Consider the following 22,990-nt stretch of genomic DNA (forward strand, 5'->3'; position numbering starts at 1 on the left):
AACAGCTTGGAGTCCTCTCTGCATGTAATTACAACATTGTGAGTGGGCCTATTAGTGCCCCGTGGTTGTCCCTGCCTGGGATTGTGGTGAGCAGGATGGGGCTGTCCTTGCCAGGTGGGATGCTCTGCTCTATTGGCCTCTCTGAGCGAGCCAAAGTGCCCAGCTCTGCGTGGTGCATCCAGCTGGGCTGCAGATGGGGTCATTGCTTTGTACTCCCAACCCTGACCCTTTTCTTCTGTCCCTGCAGACGGCTGAACCGCAACCAGCTGCACACCCTGCCCGAGCTTCTCTTCCAGAACAACCAGGCGCTGTCGCGGCTGTAAGTGCCCTCTGTGCCCGCAGGGCTCCCCTGGGGACTGCTGTGGGCTCACCTGGCGACTGCCATGGGGTTTGGAGGGACCCTGATGCCTCGGGAGAGTGCTGCTCCTGGGGGGTGTGCTGGTGGTTAGGGTGTGTTGTGCCAGTGAGGGCTGTGGCAGGTGAATGCTCTCTGTTTCTGTGTGAGCCGAGCATGCAGTGAGGTGGGAAATGGGCTGTGACTTGCAGGGGACTGAGACTGGCAGTGTTAAGGATATCCCCACATGGGGATATGGGATGAGGTGCTGGCAGTCTGGGCCAGGTCTGGCATCGCAGAGTTGAACTGTGCCTGTGCAGTGTCAGGTGGAGAGGTGCTGAGAGCTCCTCAGCCTCCTCCCTGGGTGTGGATCACGGGCTTTGGAGCAGGGCTCCCTTACACACCTGCCCAGGTTCTCCTGAAAGGAGGGTGAAAGAGGTAACTTTCCAGAGACCTCCATGGGGCACAGAGAGCCCCACAACCCTGCTCAAGAGCTGCTTCTCTGTAGGTGTCTGGAGAAGGAGGAGGGAGCCCTGCCCAGGGCAGATCCAGCCCTTCATGCCTGCTGCCCTCTATTCGCATTGCTCTACGTGTCCCCATCCCTGCCTGTCCCTCTGCACCTGCAGAAACAACTCCAGGGCCTGTTTCTTGCTGTGCAAGCCCCAGCTCCACAGATCTCTCTGCTCCTCCTCCCTCTGTGCAGCAGCAGGCTGCTTGGGGAGGGCTGCTGGGGTTTTGATAAATATTCTCTGTTCCATATTGGGTTTCCCTTGCCTGGGGCTGTTTTGCTCAGGCAATGGTGCTTTCAGCAGTGCCAGCATTGTTCAAACAAAGTGTTTACAGGCTCTCAGCTATGTCAGGCACTACATACATTGGGAAGGGTGCTGTGAGGAGCAGAGGGTGCGTGCCAGACTGGGGCTGGGTGCTCTCCATCACTCAGAGAAGCAGCTTATACCCTGTGGATTGGGGTGATGGTTGCCAGGACACAAGCTTTCTGCTTGCAGCATCTTGTATCTCCATAGATCAGCTGTGACATGAGGATGCCAGGTCCCTGCTGGGGCAAGGCAGGAATGGATGAAATAACTGTCTGTGCTGAGACATTCCCAGGACAGGCATGGCCATGTTGGGGCCAGGCAGCCCTGCCTGTGCAGTCAGGCTGTGGCTGAACCACTTTCTTCCAACAGTGCCAGGGAGACAGTCCCAGAGTCCAGCCTGGGGTGGGTAATGAAGGGTTAAAACGCTGTGTGGGTTGCCAGTATGGGATGTGTGAAGTGGTGGACAGGTGCCAAAGATGGGCCTAGGTAATGGCAGCTGATAGCACAGGCGTTCCATTAATTATCAAGTGGCATTTGTTGAGCTCAGCTGTGCCATGTCATGGCGCCAGCAAGGGCCCAAACTCCTCCAGCCACCCATTGCATAACAGAAACACAGGCCAGAGAGTAATTTTACAAATATTGCTGTTTCCTTTTTAATCTTCTCTAGATTTTAATACCAGACTCTTTCAACAAGCAAACCCTAACAATTCATTGTGGAGTTGCAAAAGAGCAGCATGTGTGTCTCCTATACATACAGAGTGCCAGGCTTGTGTGGAGCCAGGACTGTGCCATGGTGTGCAGGGGGCTGTACACAACCTGAGAGTTTAAGAGGGCTGTGCAAGGTGTTCCTTGCAGCCACCTCATGTTCAGGTGCATTTCAGCCTCCTCCTGTTGTTTTACTGCTTACTGCAATATGGGGGTTATTTCAAACCTTTTCCCTCCCACCCTGTTTTGAAGTTGTTTTCTGGTCATTTCTGTCATGGCAAACTGCCTGGATACTGGATACAGGATGGAACTTTTCTTGTTCAATCTAGGGCTGTGTGCACAGGCTCAGATTTTGCAGCTCCTCGACTATAGCTGGTGCCATGTCTTTGAGCTTTGATGTGTGCTTGGAGCAGAGGGTCCCTGTGATGACAGTGGGACTGGGGACAGGGGACACTCTGAGCCACCCTCCAGCCTCCTCTGCAGTAGGTTCCCCCACACACATTAATGAGAGTAGGGGTGCAGCATTGGGGTCTGCCCAGAGGGAGACCAAGAGCCAGTGTCCTGGCAGATCCTCGAGTTCTGCATTTGTTCAACAGAGCCCATGTGCCAGGGGACCTGCTGTTCCCTCTCCTTGGGACTGCTGGTTGCTGAGGTGCTCAGGGGGATGGCAGGGCAGGGGGTGCCCTGGGTGGCTTGTCTAGACACACATGCTGGCTTAGCAGGAGGTGGGATCTGGACCAGTGCTAGGCCAGCCAGTGCGGGAGGTCATAAGGACACTCTTAAATTGCTGCAAGCTCGGGTCAGGCTACAGGGATATGAGTCAGTGGGGAACAGGTTTAAGCTAAATTGAAATCAGCTCTCCTTGAGCGAAATTGGAGCCTCCCCATTGGGCTTTGCACTCTTGTTTAACTGCTGAAATGGATCTGGGGTGGCCCCACTGCTGCTCAAGACCCTTTCCCTGCCCAGAAACAGGCCAGGACCTGTGCTGGTCTGGGAAAACAAGGCTCTAACCAGCACCATTTTCTTGCAAACCCTGATCTCCAGATCACTTCCAACAAACAGGCTTCCCCTTGACCTGCTGACTGCAGCCACCCATGGCATGCTTCTCGAGTTCGGGAGTCCTTGGTAGCTCCTCATGTCCTCACACCATTGTACTGGCAGGTCTTGAATTAGCAAAAACTGACTGAATGAGTCAGGCTGAGATCTGTTTGGTTGGGAAATGAGGCTGTCTGGTGGCAGCTGAAGCAGAAAGCCAGGGGTGGATTGTAGGAGCTGCTGGGGGTTACTCAGATGAGCCCTTGGGTGCTGGCCTGGGTGCTCCAGCCTTTTTCTAGGCATAGTCTTGATGGATCTTTCTCAGCACATCAGTTACACAGAAGATGAAGACAAGTCTGTTGAATTAGGGTATGTGATACCCACAGAGCAGTTTCCCACTGTACCTTTCCTGCTGAACCTGATGAAAATTTTTCAGGAGCACAAGAAGAGTCCCTGAGGTTCAGGTTGGGATGGAGACCTCTTTGTGCACCTCCTGAGTGTCAGAGCCTCATCCACGTTGTGGTACTTTGTGGTCTCCCAGCCCGGCTCGAGCTACAATTACTTACATGGAAGTTGGCTGTAAAGAGCATTTGTGCATCGGGATAATGGAAAGGGTTGGAGTTAAACCTGATCCGTCGGGGCTTAAATAAACTGGGGAATGGCAGCAAAGGGCCAACGGGAAGCAAACCTCAAATGAGGGCATGGGGGAGGTGAGACGCCTGGAGAGGAATGTTTTCCCCTTGGAATTTGGAAATATTGAGCTGACGCCTGCCCAGAGCCCATTTCAGTCTGAGATAGTGGGGGTGGTCCTTGGCAGTGGGGCCAGGAGGCAGGGGGACTCCCTGCATGGCTCCTTTATTTATGTGTGGATAACTCATTAAGCAGTGATGGTGGCTGGAAGTGGTGCTGAGCTGAGGTTTCGCTGGAGAACGCCTGACCTCAGTGACCCATTCTCAAACTGGGTTTAATTAAACTGTCAGCACTGGACGGAAGAACAAAGCTTTGTGGGCTCAGGGGGGAGAGCCAGGGTCCCCCAGCAGCTCACTGGGGAAAAGCACATCTCCTGCGAAGAGGAGGGGTCATAAAAAGATGGATCTTTCCTTCCAGTGAGGATTACCCAGACAAGAAGGTGACCTCTTCTATTGCAGTGCCCGCTGTTGGTCCCCAGTGTGCCACAGCCATACACATCAGCAGTGGTGCTCCAGTACAGCCCTGATGCACACTAGGAGCCAAGGGGATGCTGGTAGATCTTCTTTTACCATCTCTCCCAAGCTGGCAGGAGTTGGGGTTTTTTTCCCAACAGCCCCCAACAGAAAAAGCAAGCAGAGTTTCTCTCTGCTTCCTTGTGGGGGTGAAGGACGAGATAGGAGTTTTGTAACACTCTCTCTCTTCTCTGCTCAGCTCCCCTTAAAACTTCCTCTTGAAGCTGTTTCTCAGTCCCTTGGGGGTTCTGGATTGGGGATGCAAGGAGGAGAGAGGAGTCTGGAATGGCTGTAGCAGCAGGGTGAGGACAGAAATGCTGCAGGCGTATCATCAGGGAGGCAAAGACGTGGGCTGTTGAAATGTGCTAAAGGCAGCCAGGATGGCTATAAATAAATAGTTTTCTCCAAGGGAAGCCGAGCTGATGCAAGGGAGGAGAGGAGCAGTGGGTGCTTGGCTGTGAGGAGCTCTGGGGAGTAGCTCCTGCAGGGGAGTCACAATCCCAGATGGATGCATCCCCATGGGAGCGGCTGCCCAGTGGTTTCCCTCAACAAAAGCTGCAGTGGCTGCTCCTTGCTCAGGCAGAATGGGAGCTGAGAGACAGTGAGCAGAGAGTAGGGGGGAAAAAGTCTTGTCTCCAGAAGGAGGGAGATTTAGGACAGGGGCCACAGACTGTCAGTTTGTGTCGGACCCATGCCAGCTAAAATGGTGAAGGAGATGGTGCCACATCTTAGCTGGCAGCCAAGCCCAGGGGGAAGGGTTGCCGTGCTGCTCTCAGTCTGTAAGGGCAGGAGCTCCCTAGAAACAGCATTAACATCTCAATCAGGGCTGGTGACTTTCTGAGCCGGGGACATGTGAAATGTTGTAGGAGCTGGGGGAATTGTCACGCTCCCGTGAGACTCTTCTGTGGCCAGAGCCTGCAGAGGAATAGTGAAGCTCTATGGCTGCCTCTGTCTGGGAGCTGACAGAAGGACCAGGGGCTGGTCCAGACCCACCGTGGACCCAGGGCTATTTAAAGGGAGTTTTGAGCTGAGTGGCAGAGAGCACCACAGCTGGGTGTGTGCTGCCTGGTAAGGAGAGATGATATTATGGCAAGCCCTGGGGCAGGTTCCTCTCACCACCCCTACATTTGGCTAAACCCAGCCCTAATTGCCTTTAGAAAAGCAGGCAGAGAAAAATGGAGGGCTGCTAAATAACTTGAGAAAATGCAAATGACATCCTTCAAGAAGGAGAGGATCACAACCACGCCAGAGGAAGCTGTGAGCTGAGTAGTAGCAAAACAGGGTGACAAGTGAAAAAGGAGCTGTCAGAGAAAGGAATAACAAAACAGGCCCCGCTCAGATGGGGCTGGCTGCGCGTGGGAGGTGTTGCTTGTGAGACTGTACCAGTGACCGTTCCTCTTGGGGCTGCACCAGGAAAGCCCCCAGAGAGGGAAGGCAGGGATTGGGGGAAAAATGTGTTCTTGGTGATGGCTGGATAAAGGAGCGGTGCCGTGCCCCCACAGTGGGTAGTCATGGTGGTGCCAGGTGGGAGGTGTGGTGCCTGTGGTGCCAGGTGGGGACGCTCTCTGGGGAGTGCATGTGCCACAGCTTTGCTCCCTCCCAGTGGGGGAGACTTGCCTGAGCCCCGTTTTCAATTTAGTGGGGGATATTTGGTGCCTGCCTGCTGGTTGGCTCCCTGGAAATGCTGTCACTGTGGTGGGCTGGCTCTGGCTGTGCCCTGGCTCTCCTGTGCCAGACACCCACCCCCATGTCCCAGAATCACTCCTGTTCTGGCTTTGGTTAAGGTTCACTCCCTCCAGCAAGGTTTGTGCTGGTTCTGGAGCTCAGCAAGTGCCCAGGAGCCTGCAGCTGCTGTGTGGGAAGGGGCCTGTGGGCACAGCCTTGTGTTTTCATCTTTCCCTGCTGGAGCAGGGTTGCTTTGGCTCCCCAGGCACGTGCCCCTTTGCTCTTTGCACAGATGTGCATGTGCTGATGTTCTGTGCAGAGGTCTGCGGTCCAAGAGCGAAGTGCCAAGCTCAGAGCAGAGAGCAGCTTTCCTGGAGCAAACCTCCCTGCTTCCCCTTCCCCAGAATCCCTCATTTTGTCCCAGCTCCCCCTCTAGCAGCATCCCCCTTCCCTTGCCGGTGAGGGCCAAGTGTCCCCGCTGTCACCATGCCCACGTTTTGGACTCCGGGTGCCGCACCCCATCGTGCTCCCCAACAAAGCTCCTTCTGTTGGGGACAGAGCAGGGCTGGGGGGGCCAGGCTGGGATGTGTCCCCCCGAATACCAATGAGGAGGGGCAGCGTGTTTACCCCTGGAGCTGGGGGGAGGGGGGAGCTGTGGGGTCTGTGTGCTGCAAGACACCCCCCCACACCAGCTGGGGGGAAGGGAGGCCTCTCTGCAGCCCCCGGGAACAAAGAGTCAGTGTGGCTCGTGACAGCTCTAAGGAAACGCAGGGAAACAAATGTGCCACTAATAGGTGGGGAGGTTACCTAGGGAAGGATGCTGCCAGGCGGGCGGGCGGCCAGCCCCCTCCCCGGCGGGCTGCCAGGCGCTGAGGGGCTGCTCCTGGCACCCCAGCCTTGGCAGGGCTCAGGGGGCTGCAGGAGGGCCAAGCCGAGGCAGGCTGATATGTGCTTGTGCTTCTGCTCCATGGGGGACAGCATCCTTACAGATACGTCTGGGACTTTGTGCTGGGTAACCCTGCTGGAAAGGAGCACCCTTGTGTTGGGAGCTGCTCACTGCCTGCTGCTCTTCTTCCTCCATCATTAATGTGCCATAGATCTCAGCTTTTTTGTGGGGGAGGGCAGTAAGACTGCCTGGGGGATCCTGAGTGCAGACAACCTCAAAGCCTCACAAATTAAACACATTCTTAAGATCTCTTCATATTTGAGCATTTCCATAAGCATTTTGGGACTTGACCCGCAGTCTCCAGAGGCACAGGAGTGCTGGGGTGAGGGTAGCAGCCATGGCAAAGCCTGCAGACCAGCAGCCTCCCTCCTTGCCTCCCACCAGCCTGGGCCCCATCCTGCCAGGGTGGTGGTGCAAGCCCTGCTCAGGGACGCCCTGGCTCTGTTCTGTGCCATTATCTGCCAGCGAGCCAGGGCTGCCAGGAGCGGGCATTGCCAGACGGCTGCCTGGAGATAATCTGCCCCGTTCCCTCCATGCACCCCGTTGTGCTCCTGACTCACGGCCGGCTCCACTTTTCTGGCTCTTGAGACGCTTCCAGGGTTTCCCTGGCAATGCACAGGGTCAAGCCCCACTCCTGGGGCTCTCTCCTTGAGCCACTGGTTCTGCTGGGCTCACCCTCCGTCTTGATTAGGGTGCAGGCTTGGATTTGGGGTTTGTAATGTTATTAAAGTGAAAGTCTGTGGTGAGGTGCAGCTTTCAGCCCCCTGCCCCTTTCAGCAAAGTCCTCTCCTCCACATGGCATCATACAGAGCATCCCTGTCCAGCTTCCCAGTGGTGCACTGGCAAATGGGAATTTGCAACCCATGGGAAAAAGCAATGAAAAATCAAGTCTTCCTAAAGCTGAGCAGCAGTGCTAATTACACAGCTATTAAAACACAGGAATTATTTATTCCCTGCCTGCCTCACAGCTCATTGCCTGCATTGTCCCACATTCAGCCTTTAGCCACCTTTGGTCCCCTGAAAGAGTTAAAAGAGCACTTGGAGGAGCTGATGCCTTTGTCCATCCATTTTGAGCACAGCATAAAGGCATTTCCTTCCTCCTGTTTTCACAGCTCAAATAGTAGAAGAGTTCAAAGTGATATTAAAGAATCGTGAGCAGAATTAGCCTCTGGTAATTTGAGTTCCAGAATGTGGAAGAAAAAAGTCTTATGCAGTGATTTGAGGCTAAGTTATAACTTGGTACCACTGCATGTGCATCCCACAGACGTGTGAATGTGCAGAGCCAGGTAATTAACCTGCCTTTGCTGGCTGATCTTCCCGCGGCTGGGTGCTGCAACCCCTCCTCTCTCATGCTGGGGCTGCAATGAAAACAAGCTGTCAGCAGTTTCCAGCACTGCTCCCAACAGGGTGCCTGTGCTGTGCTCTTTCTCTTCTGCTCCCAAGGGACCTGTGGTGCTTTTGGCATTGGTGCTGGACCACACAGCCTGCAACCCCAACACCAGCAGCTGGGCTTGGTGGGCTCCAAATTCAAGTGGGCTGCCTAGAGCACTGGGATGCTTTATCCAGTGCTGCAGGTGGGTAAAGTTCCCCGTGCTGGAGTGCTCTAAGGGCCAGATGAGAGTAAGTGGGAAAGATGCCCCTTTGCACACCTGGGAGCTTTCCTGGTGAAGCAGGACTCCTAGGCATTGCCAAGGGGAAGCTGTGCCCTGCCTGCAGGGATGAGCTGAGGGTGTCCTGGTTTGGTGAGCCCATTTCCCTGTGTGTGCCAAGTGACGTCCATGTGCAAGGGAACCCTGCTGGCAGTGTGATGGGGATGGGTTTGGGGAGGTGGGAATTCACTTTCCAGATTCTCATCTGTGTTAAATCAATTATCATCTCAGGCTTATCCTCACTTGACCAGCAAGACGCAGACTTCTGTGGCTGGGACTCCCACTGCCCTGCCAGAGCTAAGCAGAGTATGGATTAGGGGGTCTTACCAGCTGTTTTCCATGGCCCTTCCATGGTTGTTGCACCCCCCTTTGTCCACAGAGGCTTTTGTCCTCATTTGTATCTGTATTTCCCTTCAGGATAGGAAAAGCTGGATTAATTTTTACTGCTCCCAAGGGAGCTGTTGGTAACTGAAGACATCCCGCTGTCTTTTTTTCTCTAAACTGGGAGGCAGGAAATGGCAGGGATGGTTTGGAATGGTTTCCTCACTGTGACCTCCTTCTCCCTGTCTGGTCCTTGCTGCCCCTCTAGCGAGGGATGGCATTTGAGGCAGAGCTGCTTGAAGAGAAAAAAGTGGTACAGACTTTCTGCAGGCCCTGAGGCTGGAGGAGAGGTGGTTCCCTGGGAGGTGCAGCCAGAAAGAGTCTGACCATCCACTTGAGTGTTTGAGAAATGGTAATTTCGGGATTCTAAGGAGAAAGGAGGGAGAAGTGTTAGCTAGGTTGCATGGACAGAGTACTAATTGTGGAAAGCACAGGAATAGCTCTCAAAAAGTGTCTCCCATCCCGGAGCTGGGAAGTTCTCCGCCCCCAGACCCTTCCTATGGCAGAACTGGGAAAGGGACCTAGAAATTCTGACCCTGTGTCTCCCCATACCTTCCCATCCCTGGTATGACACGCAAAGGGACTTCTGTCCACCTGGAAGGCCCATACATGGGTGGGTGCTTCATCTCCTCCATTTCACCCCATCTAGGATGCTTTTTCCCATATGACAGAGACTTGCAGTGACAACAGGGGCCTGGAAATGAGGGTTGCAATTGACCTCACCATGGCACCTTTTGGGATATTTGCCTGTGGTCTGGTGATTCTTGCCAGCACATACCCAGCAAAAAATGCAGCAGTGTGCTGGTCCGAGGCAAGAAGAGTGGAAATGCAAAATGGGTGTGGGATCGGGGTAGGTATTCCACCCCAGGGATACTCCAATAATTACCAATCATAAGGATAAGGTTGGGGCCATGTAACAGGAGTGGGGATCTGTGCTTGTGGGGTAAACAGGAGCAAGGAAGTGAGGAGCAAGCAAGGGGGCTGGCGGCATTCCCAGGACTCGGTGGTGTTTCCAGCTCTCGCTGTCTGACCGGAGGCATTTCCACCTCCCGGTGTTGTCGTCCTGCTCCAGCTCGCTTGTTCTCCTCCCCACGGGCTCAGCATGTTGCTCATTCCTGCATCCTACGATTTCACAGCATCCCCGCAGCCGGGTGCTAATGAGATTAGACCCAAGCTTTAAGATGTCTCTCTCTATCCTTTGCCATCCAATTACACAGCCCGCATGGTATCTGATTGCCTGTGAGAGGGGAGGACTGGGGCTGGCTGGATGGGAGGATGCAGCTGGTCTCTCTGGGTATCAGCCCCGCCGTGCTGAGTGGTTTTCTTTTGGTTTTCTTTCTTTCTCTTTTTTTTTTTTTTTCCCCATTCTCTCCTTGGCTTTGAGCAGCTTCGTTTGGCTTTTTCATCGCTTCTCGATGTGGCGGCTGGGCAGAATTTGTTTAAATTAACTGCTTGAATGGCAGCGTTTGTGTGTGTTGGTGGGGGGGAGCTTAGACAGCACCAGAATGGATGAGGGGGATTAAAGGTGCCTAATGGGTTCCAGATGGGCATCCTGGACTGGGAAACACCCGCGCAACCCCAACCCCAGCCAGGGGCCGCTGGTAAGGAGCACGGGGTGGGAGCTGAGATGCTACAGCAGAGCAGCTGCCTGGTTCTCCTGCAGCAGGGAGGCTGCTCCGAGCATGGGCCAATGGCACTGGGGTGCCCTCAGGCTGCCCAGCCCTGCTGGGGTGAGCAGGCAGATGCACCACAGGAAGCTCCTTCCCTGGCTAGCCTGGAGCATGTGGTGCAGCAGCTCTGTTCCCTGCAAGGCTCTGGTGGTGTGGGGCTGGGGACAACCACTCTGTGTGTGATTCCAGCTTTTCAGAGGTGCCTCAGCTCAATCATTAGCTGACACTGCAAATACAGCCCACTGGGGCAGCACCACTGGTGCATCAGTTTCTGCTCAGCAGTCTTGGTTGCAGTGAGAAATGATAATATTTAGTCTTTGTTGCCCTCCCCCTGGGCTCTAGAGGAGCTTGGGGCGAGCGCTCACTCAGTTCGACATCCCTGCCACTGCAGATGTCAGCATGTTTTTTCGTATTTACAGATGGAAAACTGAGTCACAGAGACAGGAACTAAATTGCCTGTGTGGCCCTGCCAGCTGCATTTCCCAGATCTGTAGGGGTTAGAGACATGGTGACAGCCCTGCCTGTCTTTCGAGGGCTATGCCTCCCACCAATGGCCAGATTTCTCCTCCAGAGCTGCTACGTGGTGCCAGGGCTGTGTGTTTGCAGCCTGTCTGGTGGCAGAGCCTTGATTGGAAGCATGTCAGTCCCAAATGAGATGAAGAGTGTGGAAGTGAAGGGCTGCTGGGGTTTGGTGTCACTGGCAGGGACCTCAAGGTCATTGCTTTTGAGTTTTATTAATGGCTGAGTGCAGGAGGAGGATATAAGCTGTGAGACAGTCATCTGCTGGGAATATCACCTGTGCTGTAGGTCAGCACATCATTTGGTGGGAGATTTTAACTTTTTAGTGGGAGAGCAGGGCTACAGAAGTGGGCAGGTTTAATGAAGTGAGCATCACACAGAACCTTCTGCTATTGAAAGCTGGCAAAGCCCTGGTCCTGGTGGGAATGAGCCCACTCACCCTAAAATAGATTTTTGTGAAGGCAGTGGTTTGCTGTGGTGTGTCCAGCTGCATCCAAGCAGATGGCTAAACCAGGGAATGAGGCAAGGCTCAGGAGGGAGACCCACAGCCCCACTCCCCATCCAGGAGGGAGGTGGCAGAGGAGGGCCCTGGCTGGGTGTCACAGGAACACACAGAGTAGCTGGGAAGTGCTGGCTGACCTCCATCACCTGCTGACCCTCAACCAACGCTCTGCTGCCCAGCCTCCCAGCGCATCCTTGGCCCCACATTCCCCCAGCCAGCTCTTGTTTCCTTCCACAAATATTGAGAAAATAAACAGCACAGCTAAAAGGGGACATCCCTGCATCCCTCCACACACAGCTGCCTCCCCAGGGAGCCACACAGGTGGTGACCCTGCATTCCTCAGTCTGAGGGTTAACTGAGAGAAAGCAAATATTGGCTTCTCCTGGGGCTGCTCTAGCCCATGCCTGCTCCAGCCTGTGCCTGTGGCTAGGGCTGCCTCTTGCCTGAGGAAAGGGACTCATGGTGCAGGCAGGTCCCCATCCCTGCAGGGCTGGTTGCACAAACATGGCTCTTCACCCAGGTAGCTCAAACTCCCCACTGTGGCCTTGAGCCTGCTCCTTAGGACAGGATCTTCCTATCCTGCATCCTCCTTGACTCTCTTCATCCTGGTCTCGTCTCTTAGCAACTCCCCTGCCGAGGACCTGGGCTCTGTGGGGAGGGATGTGACACTTTCTATGCATCAGTCACTTTGTCACCTCCAGAGTGAGTGTGAGGTCGTTAACCCCGGAGCACAGTGAGTGAGGATGGAGCATCCCTGCCATGCCTCCCCCCGGTGGCAGCCGCTGCTCTGCCTCCAGCTTGACACCGATCCCCGCTACAGTAACCGTACGGGTGGCAATCAGGGAGGAATTAAAGGATAATTAATGCCAATCCACATGGAAAATTGCTCTCGTCAAACAAACCTGATATCATTTTTTTTGATGAGCTGACAAATTGGGTTGATAAGTAGCGACTGTGCTGACATGATATACCGAGACTTCTGCAAGTCATTTTGCTCTTGCCTGGAGGATATTGCCATGAAAACATTAATATTCTGCAAAAGTCTGTGGAGCATTTCTGACAACGTTCTTCACTGGTAGAAATCGCTGGGGGAATTGCAGTGGTCACCTCTCTGGCAGGGTGCAGTGGTGGGTCTGATGGTGGTGAACTAATGTGGCAAACTAATTCTCACTATCTCTGCAAAACTGCGGTGGTCTTGGAATCTTTGGTGGTGCTACTGACTTTTGCCAACCAGCCCCCAATATCTCTTGTTGCCTCCTGTTCCTGCCTTGCACCAGCTGAGGGTGAGCTGAGTGGCGTGGGTGATGCAGCTTGGGAAGAAACCACCTGCACAGTGACAGGACTCAGTCTGGAGGACATGTGGGGCAGCGGTGGAAGGAGCAGGGCTGGTGCTCTGGGCAGGATGCCGGTGTAGCGGGGATGCTCTGCCTGAAACACCTGCACTGGGAAACAGCCTCATGCAAGGTCATGCAGCTGGGGAAAAAAAAATGTAGGTCACAGCTACGAGACGGGGAGCAGTGTCTGGGGATGTGGTTACACTGAAAAGGACTTAGCAGCCATCGTGTAAGCCTGCTCTGGGATGTGGGCTCCAGCTTGGGCAGTGATGGATGCACGGAGTAGCTCTGGGCACGGGGAAGTTGCCAGTTTGGGGGGCAGGAGGGAGGCCTCTGCTGAGCACAGTTTATGCTTCAGGGCCCACAGTTTAGAGAGATGTTGGGAAATTAGAAAGTGCTCAGAGAGGAAGTGCAGGATAATTGGAGGTCTGGAAAATCTGCCTTCCAGTGAAAAGAATTAAAAAGCTCAGACTATTTAGTGTATGCAACAGGAAGCTAGGAGAGAAATTTATCTCCATCTCTGCATACCTGCATGGAGAAAAGCCTGATTATAGGGATGCCATTAATTAAAAAAAAAAAAAAAAGAAAGAAAGAAAAAGGAAAAAGCATAAAATCATTCAATAGCTGCAGGCTGACACTAGACAAATTCAGACTAGAATTAAATTTGTCCTTTTCACGACAGAGAGCAATTAACCATTGAACACTCAGCTGGGAAGAGGTGAATCAAATGTCCTTTGAAGTTGCAAAGGAAACTGTACTTCTTTTCCCAATGGTGAAAACTGGAAGTGTCAGTTGGAGCAGAAACCCCTGGGAGGACTCTGGGTCTGGGCTGAGTGCTCAGAGGTGTCCCAGTGATAAAGTGTCTCCTTCTGGGTGATGGATGACACCCCATCCGCTCTCCCTCTCTGGGTACTGGGGACATAAGTCCAGTGCCTCCAACACAGGCCAGGTCCTTAATTGCTCTCAAAGCCCCCAAGCATCCCTGCTCTGTGAGGCTGGCAGAGCAAAGCTGGCTGCAGAGGCTCTTCTCTATCTGGGATGATGTGAGTAGATGTCTGAACAGGCATGTCTGTGGGCAGGGATGGGGCTGCCACAGCTGGGGGCTGCTGGAGGGGGTTCCAGGCTGGCCCTGCTGCTCTCAGCCAGGCTGGGGAGATCCACTGGCACCGCTCTTCCCACACTCTCCCCAGGGAATGCTCAGCCATGGCCTTTCTGACCTCCATGCTGCAGTCCTGTCTGAGCATCTCAGGCAGAAATATATTTTATTTGCACTGTAAAAGGGAAAGACAGCCTTGCTTTAATTTTATGAGCTCTAGAATACCTTGGCTGGTGAGGGGCTGGCTGAACCTTCCAGGGGTTTTGGCTTGGAGTTCACAGGGCAAATGGCAGTAGTGGCTGAAGTTGTTTTCTGTTTCCTACGCTCCTCCCTTGTCCATCACAACTGTTCCTCCGGTGCCCCCACCTCCACAGAGCCAGACAGGACCTGTTCCTCTCCCATTCCCATCCATCTGCAGATAGATGCTAGCAGTGACTGTGACAGCAAGGCCAGAACAGAGTGCTCCTGGATTATCCCAGTGTGGGGCTTTCCTGTCTGTCAGTGCCCAAAATTGTGCCTGGAACAATAAGAATGTGAAACTGGGCTGTAGATGAGGACATGGCTCTGGGGAAGTTACACTGTATATTTGGGGACACTTACAGAGTGGGAGAATGCTGTGGGGAGCTGTTGGTGCCCCCATGAGCAGGGCACTTGCAGCCTGCCAAACCCTGATTCCCTGGTTGTAGGACTGTCTTTACATCCTCTGGGAATCTTTGTGCTCCTGTCCTTGCCGCCTGCCACAGCAGGGCCTGGGTTTTGTACTTTTGCTTCTTTTTCTTCCCTTTATTTTCCAGCCTCTTTCACAAAGACACCTATTCTCCCCTCACCGTGCCCTGGGGATTTACACAGAAAGCTCACCCTCAACATGGCTAAAGAAAGGCCCGGGCGGCCCGGGAGAGGAAGCTCACACAAAATGTGGTGTGTGGCTCTTTGTGTCCCCTTTGTAATTCCTCTGCACAATGAACTGCCCTGGCCACCCACCAGCCCCGGGCTACCCCAGGTGCCTCATCCCTCATGCCTCCCTATCGGGCAGAGGTGGGGATGCTCCTCGACGAGTGGCCGAGAGCACAGCCTTTGTGCTCAGAAAAGGGGAGATTTGGGCAGGATGGAGACGGCCACGTTCCTGTGGCAGCAAAAAGCACCTTGCATCCCCGCTAGCCCCCAGGCCGAGCGCTGGGGGTCCCTCCGGCAGAGCCCTTCCATCAGCCCCGCTCTGACGGCTTTTAACATGCTAATGACCCTCTCAAGGGCAGGAGCAGCTCTGTGTAAAACCCATGTTCAGCCCTCGGTCATGGACATTTGCTCGGAGACACAGTGTTAAATATTTATCCTCCCCGCCTCCCCCCAGCTCCGCAGGCATTAACAATAGCGATTGCAACCGGCCCCTTCCCCCTCGCCGGGAACATGTGGCTCCCGGACCATGACAGCGAACGTTATCGTTTGTACCTGTGAATTATTGATAAGGTGTAAGATAGTTCTTGCGGTGAAAAAATAATGAGAGGGAGAGGCTGCAGCCTGGCAGGGCAGGCGCTGCTTCAAACCCTCTCCTCGAGGGGCAGAGCGGGAGGTGGGACCCTGTTCCTGCTGGGCCCATCCGCCAGCTGACCGGGCCGGCCCTCAGCAGCGTGTGGCCCGCGCCCGGCTGCCGTCCTGCCTGGTGACTGCCCTCGGCGTGGTCTGGCTGGCGCCTGTCCCCTCCCGGCCGCCCGCCACCTTCCCCGGGGAAGGTGGGCAGCTGCCCGCCCTGCCCGGCCCTGGCTGCCTGCGCCCCCCGTGAGGCAGGGCCGGCCGCTCCGGCAGCTGCCCGCGGCTCCTGGGGCTGAGCGGGCCGGCCCCGCTGCTCGCCCCGCCGCGGGAAGGGGCAGGCGCTGCCCGGCCCTGCAGACGCTGTGGCTCCAAGGAGCAGCTGGGAGAGCCTTTCAGCTGGCCAGGCTGAGGGGTTCCGGACGTCTCCAGGGGCTGAAGGACAGAGAGTGGTCCCTGGCCTGTGGCTCTATGGCCACCGATATGCTGTCCCTGTGCCCTAATCTGTCCCTGGAAAATCAGGGATGATGCTGCTGAGTCCCTGGAAAGCAGGTGGCAGTCCTGAAAAGGGGTCAGATTTAGGGCTGTCGTTTGTTGGAAGGTGAATGCAGAGCGTCCATCCCCTTAGCTGTGTCCCAGAGAGGCCCTGTGTCTGCCAGCTGGGGCAACTCTGTGCTCCAGCTCTGCCTTGCAAGCCTCTGGGATGCCATGTGGGAAGGTGCAGATGCCTCAGGGGGATCTTGTCATGGCAGCGTGGGCAGTCTAAAATGGTTCAAAGCCCAGCTTTGATATACTTAGACCCTCAATGCTGCTGCTGTGTTTTGCAGGGAGAGCACAAGCAGGAGAGTCCAGGCATTAGTGTGCAGATCTGGGCCAATGTGGGGCTGCACATCTGTCCCTGGTCCTGGTAGTGGTGAATCAGGGTCTTCCTCTCTGCCTCACCTCCCCAGAGTCCTCTTTAGGTTGTGTGCATAAGGAAGCATTGCTGGGAGAGGAGCACTGGAGACTGGAATGGTCTTTCCACCAGCCTCAGAAGATGGGCTGGACTCCTGGAGAGACTGTGTCCCCACGGTGCTGCTTTTCCAGGTGTGCTGACACAGGGGCGGGCAGAAAACAGCAAAGGCTCTAAAGTGAGAATCAAGGAGTCATTAAGAGAGCAAGTGTGTGTGCAGTGTGTCTGCATGCTGGAGGGAGTGTGGACGTGGTGCAGTGGGCCATGGACTGCAGTGCATGCTGCAGGGTATGGACACAGCAGGCAGTGCAGCAGCGCGTGTGGAGAACCCGCAGCCCGACGGTGCCCTAGCGTCAGGCAGCGTTACCCTGGTACAAGCTGCAGCATGGGAGCTGTAGAAAGGAAGGGGATGAGTACAGCTCTCATCTCACTGCAGCAGAGCATCCCTGAGCAGGTGATTGATCCCAGCATTAAAGGGTCTGGGAATGTGAGCCCTTGTCTCCCTGCTCACCCTTCCCTTCCCTGACTTGTCTCCAGCTGTGCAGCAAATACAAGCCAGTGCACTCGGATAGCAACTTTGAAGTGTGAATTTCAAACACACTCTCTGTCCTCATCCCCTCTCCCATGTCTGATGGGATGCACAGGGAGCAGCAGGAACACCAGGCACATGAAACAGCTGTGTTCAAAACCTGGCACTGCCGCTTCCACTTGCAAGTTAAGTTTGCAGGCAATTACCATTCCCTGCCTTAGCTCCCGGCCTTTTCCCCTGCAAACCGCCTGCTCTCTGCTCTGCTTTTAGGGGAAGAGCCTGGCACAGAGCACACACAAACACCAGAGCACACAGACGCTGTGCTGGGCTGGGCTCTTGCCTGCAGGTTAAGGTGGGGATGCTGCAGCCCTCCTGTGCCCCCTCCTATGGTCCTCATGGCCCCAGCTCAGCACTGAATTGGGCTCACACCAAGCCAGAGCTGAAGACAGGAACAGAAGTTTTCCGTGCAGGGGGCAAAGCAAGACAGCAGCACTTTGGCCCTTGCTTGTGCAGAGAAGACCAAACCCAGCCCTTTTTTCTCCAGCTGCATTTTGGCTAGAAGGGCGCAGTGAGGATGGCTCATCCATGCTGGATCCCAGGGTGCTGTGGGATGCTCACGTGCTCAGCCAGAGCTGTGGCTGTGTGTGCAGGGGGAGGATCCAGCCCATCCTTGTGCGAGGCAGAGGCGAGACAGCGCATGTAAACCCGACTTCACAAGACATCAAATGTGCTGTGGTCGGATGGAAATTGGCTCCTGGAGCTCCTTTCTTATGACACAGAGCAGCTCCTGGCTCCCGCTCCCCCCTCAGAGAGTGGATGGGCTGATAATATAAGGAAGCGCCTGCTCCCCTTCAAGCCACTGTGCCTGGGATCTCATCTCCAGGCTCACTGACAATTTGCATTAATGTTTGCCTAACTAATCAGGAGCCCTCTTACATCCTAATCGCCTTTGCTGGGGGGCTCCCGTGGCTCATGGGGCAGCAAGACTGGCAGAGGTGATTCTAGGCTCCTTTGTCCTTCAGCAATCTCCACCCCTCAGAAAAAAAAAAAAAAATCCTTTGCCAGAAGAGTGGGCCCTTTTCTCAATTCACTTGGAATGATGTCCCGGATTTCTGTCCAACCAGGTCCCTGCATTGTTCCTGAGCAGGATTTCAGTGTGGGAGCCGGCTAATTTGCAGTATTTTACATATGTAATATGTTGTCAGAAATTCTTTTAAATGCCTATAATATTTAATTAGGAGGCAGATTTCAGCATATTAGGCAGGAATGGGGCTGTGTAATTAGTTATTGATGATTTAATACCCATTAAGTCAATTAAATAAAGCTGGAGGCAAGCTCCCATGTATGAGTGCACCCCATTTTGGGGCTGTTCTGGGATGCAGCAGGGCTGTGCTGGTTGTCTGGCCTTGGAGGAGCTTGTACCCATCCGGAGCTGCTGCAGGGCTTTCCCCATTCCATGAGAGCTGTTTTACGTGTCAGGAACACCCAGCCCACAGTCCCTGCTGCAGAAGGACATCTCCCACCTGGGTCACATCTCCAGCCTCCTCTTGCAGGGCCTGTGACATGCTTGTCTCTCAAACCTGGTATTTCTGGTCTCAAAACTGATCTGGAATCTGACAAAATATGAATCATCCAAGAGATGTAAGAGCAGGCAGAGTCCTGGGCAGACTAGAGTGTATTTTTAGACAGCACGTGTTGGAATTTGACTGTTGCATAGGGAAAAAAGGAGCTTTTCAGATCTGAGTGCTCTGGCCATGCTGGGAGCCCCACTACTGGCTCTGCATTGCATTGCTGGCCTTCCCACAGCAGCATAGGAAGGAGGATAAGGTCAGGTTGTGCTGCACACCCTCTGCTTGGCTGTCCCATCACAGAGGACCACTGGGGGTCCAAGCCCTGTGTGTCTTCATGAGTCCCTTTATCCACTGCTGGGAGCTCATGGCACGGGCATGCAAACAGGATTGGCACCTCAGCCTTCTGCAGGCCCAGCCAGCAGCCATGGCTCCTGCTGCACCTGGAGCCAGCCACTGGGGCACTTCCAGGAGCGTGCCTGTCTCTGGGGACACCAGCACCCAAAGGTGCATCTGCAGCACAGCCATGCTGCCATGCCACACTCATGCCAGTGATGATGACTCATATTGCTGCCCTGAGATGGCTCCTGCTGCATCTGGTGGAGGGATCCCAGTCTGCAATGCCCCCACTGAGAGACAGGCACCCACCTCCCTCCAAGGGGGCTGGTATCTGCCCAGCTGCACTAGTCTGGGTCTTTCCCCCTCTGTGGGTTTGCAGTCAGGACACCACTGTTCTGGAGATTTCATTCTCCTTTTTATCCTGGCGGTTGGGAGCCAGGGAGCCGATAATGATGAAGGAGTGTAAATGTCAGCAGGAAACCAGCTTCAATCAGAAGTGTTAAAAATAAACCTGCCAGGCCTGCTCTGGCAGGGGTAATCAGCCTCAGCAGCTCCTCTCCCCAGGTCCTAGAGCATGAGCTGCAGCTGTGCCAGCAGTGCCAGGCCACCTGAGCAGCCATGCTGGAGGCTGGCTGTAACCCTGGCAGCTCCAGCCCTGGCCAGCACCTCTGCTGGAGCTGTGAGGAGCAGCCCCCCAAGCCAGCCAGGGTGAAGGGTCCCATCCCCTCTTCCCCGGCAATGTCCTCACTCTCCCCTCTGTGGAGTTCCCCTCTGCAATCCTGGCTGCTCTTGAGCTCAGTCAGGCTGTGGCAGGAGGTGTGGTCATGCAGGTAACACAGTCCCCAGCTATTAAGGCACATCCACAGGGCAGAGTCAGCCATGGGCTCTTGTGGTTACAGAGCTGTTTCCCCACTGTGAGTCAGATGCACTTGGAACAAAGGAGGTGCATTGTTAACCCCAAAGATAATTAACCTCAGGGCAGTTTTGGAAAGGACTGTGGGGCTGCTCCATCACTTGAACTTCAATACAGAAATTGAAGATCTGTGTGAGTCCCCTAAGTGCCCACAGACTCAGGACCAGCACTTTTCAGTTTGTGCCTTTTGGTTGGGTGCTGCTGTTGGGCCTGATACTTCTCCAAGCTCCACACATGCATGGGTCGGGGAAAGGGAGGAGCACCCAGTGGCTCCAGCAACTAATTTCTGCCTCTCCAAAACAAGGAGGGGCTGTTGATCCACAGCACAGGCAGGTCCATGGTGGGAGCTGCAGCTGCACTCACTACTTGCAGGCAGAGGCTTCCCCAGACCTGCGGTGTGGTTTTGTGCCAGGGGCTCTTCAAAGAGCAGCTCTGGGGAGGGAAGCCTTGTGGGCTGGGATGCAGCTCTCACTCCCCTGTGGCATGGCCATGACTGGGTGCTGTTCTCCCAAACCCCTCCCAAGAGCAGTTGTTACTGGGGCAAGGGCAGTCCCAGCTTGGGCCTGGCAGGGCTTTGCTGCCTGCCTTCAGCAGTTCTTATCTTGGCTTTGATGTGTGTCACACGAGGTGGAGTCTCTTTATCTTCCTGTTGGGTTTTCCCTGTGTGTCCCTGTGCTTGATTCCCATGCTCGGGTGCTCTTGCAGCCCCACATTCCCTCTGCTGTTTTCCATCTGCCTTTCCTTCTCCTATCCTGGCTGTTTCCTCCTAGCCCTGTGTAAAATCACATCTCTTTTACCAGCTGTTGGGCACGATTTGAGATATCCCACTGGCTCCTTCCTGGCTGCCTTTCATCCTGCAATGCATCTCCCACTTCTCCTCCCACTGCCAGCCTCCCCCAAGAGCTTTCAGGAAGCCCCAGGCTATGAGACATAAGAGTTTTACCTGTCTGAGTGCTAGGGCCAAACATGAGGAGTGTGAAGGACACTTAGTCATGTCAGGGCATCTCGCCAAGTTCTCCAGCTGTCTTGCAAGGTTCAGCCTCAGTTTCAGAACATCCTCTAGGCCATAGGGAGTTTGCTTTAGCTCTTCTTAAAGCTGGGGCCAGTTGATGTCCCAGGACCTGTAAAGCTGAGGAGCAGCATCACAGATCCACAGCATCACTTCTTGGCTCACCAAGATCTGGGACAGATCTGGGACAGCCGGGATGCAATTCTCAGCTTGGCTCAGCCTCATTCACACCTCGTAGGAATCCAGGAGGACTGGCAGAGCTGGCTTCACACTTATTAGCAATTAAAAGCCTCAGAGCCTGGGAGTCAATTAGCTCTGGGCTTTGCAGTGCTGCAAACGCAGGGGATGAGCCTGCTAACCAGAGCTGCAGCCAACTCCCCACAGGGCTCAGGGCTGGCTCGCCAGAAGAGCTATTTGCTTTTTCATTTACACCTTGGATGAGTGTTGCAGCATGGAGTTTGGGGTATCTTCTCGGGTGTGAGCTGCCAGGCAGGGAGCACACGCTGCATGCTGCAGGATGTAAGGTGCATGGCAGGCAGGGCTGGAGCCTGGCACTTTCCAGGGCATGGCACAGCCATGCATGGGGTCGTGATGGGGTGAGGGGGGACTGACCTTGTCCTAACTGTCACAGAGCTACACGGGAAGGTCTTGCTGTGGCACACTGCTGTCTGCTGGAGGTAGAACCACACATGATCTAGCAAACCCCTGCACCACCCCCAGCTCACTCTGTCCCAGGCTCTGGAGCTGCTGAGCTACTCTGATTTGCTGGTCATCCTGGAACATGTGGGTCTGTGAGTGCTGAGATCCTGTGCTCTGGGCAGCAGTTTCCCTCTGCAGTGTTGGGGGCCTGGTGTGCAGCCCTGGGGAAAGGGGCATCTCTGTGCCTTTTATTTGTAGCTTGTGGGGAACGTGCTTGAAATGAGCTGAGGTATGCAGATGTGAAGCAGGCAGGTGCACAGACTGGAGGGTAGTGTGGTAGCTGGAAAAACATGCTTTGGTGGAAGGTTCATGCAGGGATTTCCCACTACTAGAGGGTAAGACAGAAGCAAAAACATGAAAAGAGGGAGGAGAAAAGATTTGCTGAACATCAGGGCTAAGAGGACTTGGAAGTGATGAGAAGCAGGGATGCAGAGAAGCAGGAGGCTGTGCAGCAATGGAGCCAGAGGCTGGGTGCCTTGGGTCCCAGTGGCAGTGGGACACAGGGGCTGTGAGCATGAGAGGTGCAGTTTTAACACTCAGTGTCCAGCCAGATACTTGTGGAGAGAATGAGCCCTCACCCAGAAGACAGTGAGAACAGGGGTCATGTGTCAGCCACAGAGCAGGTCCTTTTGCAGGAAATGACAGGCTGGCTGCTCCCACAGGTGAGTTGCAGGAGACTCCCCTGCTTACCCAGGGCTCTGCCAGACCACAGGGTGCTGGACACAGAAGAAGCTGTGCCTCTCTCAAGGCACTTTGGGATGCGGGGGAGCTGATGGCGATGCCTTAGCCTCGTGTTAGCTCCCCTTCCTGCCGATAACAAGGTTGCAGGAACAAAGGGACACTGTGGGGAGGGGGCGGTGACAGGCACGCAGGGTTTGCAGCTTGTTATTTCACTTGTGTTGCCATTAAAGCTGCTGCTTTTAACTTGTTTCAATCTCTGAAGAGGCTCCAGGGTGCGCAGCAGATGCTTTATTCCCCCTCCCTCCCACCCTCCCTCTTTTCCTTGGCCAGCTCCCCTTGTTCCCATAGCATCCCCCTTCCCACAGAGGCCGAGGCCGCAGCTCTGGCACTGCAGCTCAGCCCACGCAGGAGCCGATCCTTGCTGGGGCTGGACCGGAGCCACTGCCCAGGCGCTGCCCTGGCAGAGCTGCTCAGCAAAACCTGGCTCCTACAAGTGCCCTCCCACTAGCTGGGGACATTGCACTGTCCCCAAATTCCCCAATGCTGGTGTTACCCATAGTGCATGGACCCACACGCCTCAGCATCCCCGGGGTGTCCCCTCAGCACACACTGACACCATGGTGGCACCCTTGGGTGATATTAGCCAGAGTCAATTGCTGGTATCAGTGGGTCGTGGCATGGTCAGCAGTGTCCCTTTGAAGCCACTGAGATTTATGCACACCCTGAAATGTTTTGTTAAATCAACACCACCACACTGGGGCTGGGACTCCTCTCACTAACTGTTGCCATGAGCATATGTTGGCTTTTACACATGCTCTGCTCGTCTGTCCAAGCAACAAACCTCTCCAGCTTTAATGTTTTTGGAAGCATCTGCATCTCCTGGGAGGGAGAAAAACAGGGCCAGCGCCTGGGGTCAGCACGGC

General features: G+C 54.7%; 1 protein-coding gene across 2 annotated transcripts in view; it reads left to right on the top strand.

Annotated features, from left to right (window-relative positions):
* SLIT1 (slit guidance ligand 1) overlaps positions 1 to 22,990 on the top strand; it is a 60,551-nt gene that overhangs the window by 12,974 nt on the left and 24,587 nt on the right. For both annotated transcript variants that reach the window (XR_012581122.1, XM_005481594.4), the window contains exon 4: positions 248 to 319. Coding sequence is in view for 1 of the 2 variants with exons in the window: in XM_005481594.4 (XP_005481651.2) it covers positions 248 to 319 (72 nt within the window). In the remaining variant the exon portion in view is untranslated. The remainder of the gene's footprint in view (positions 1 to 247; positions 320 to 22,990) is intronic.

The sequence above is a fragment of the Zonotrichia albicollis genome, chromosome 7, assembly GCF_047830755.1.
Source record: "Zonotrichia albicollis isolate bZonAlb1 chromosome 7, bZonAlb1.hap1, whole genome shotgun sequence".
Taxonomy (NCBI): domain Eukaryota; kingdom Metazoa; phylum Chordata; class Aves; order Passeriformes; family Passerellidae; genus Zonotrichia; species Zonotrichia albicollis.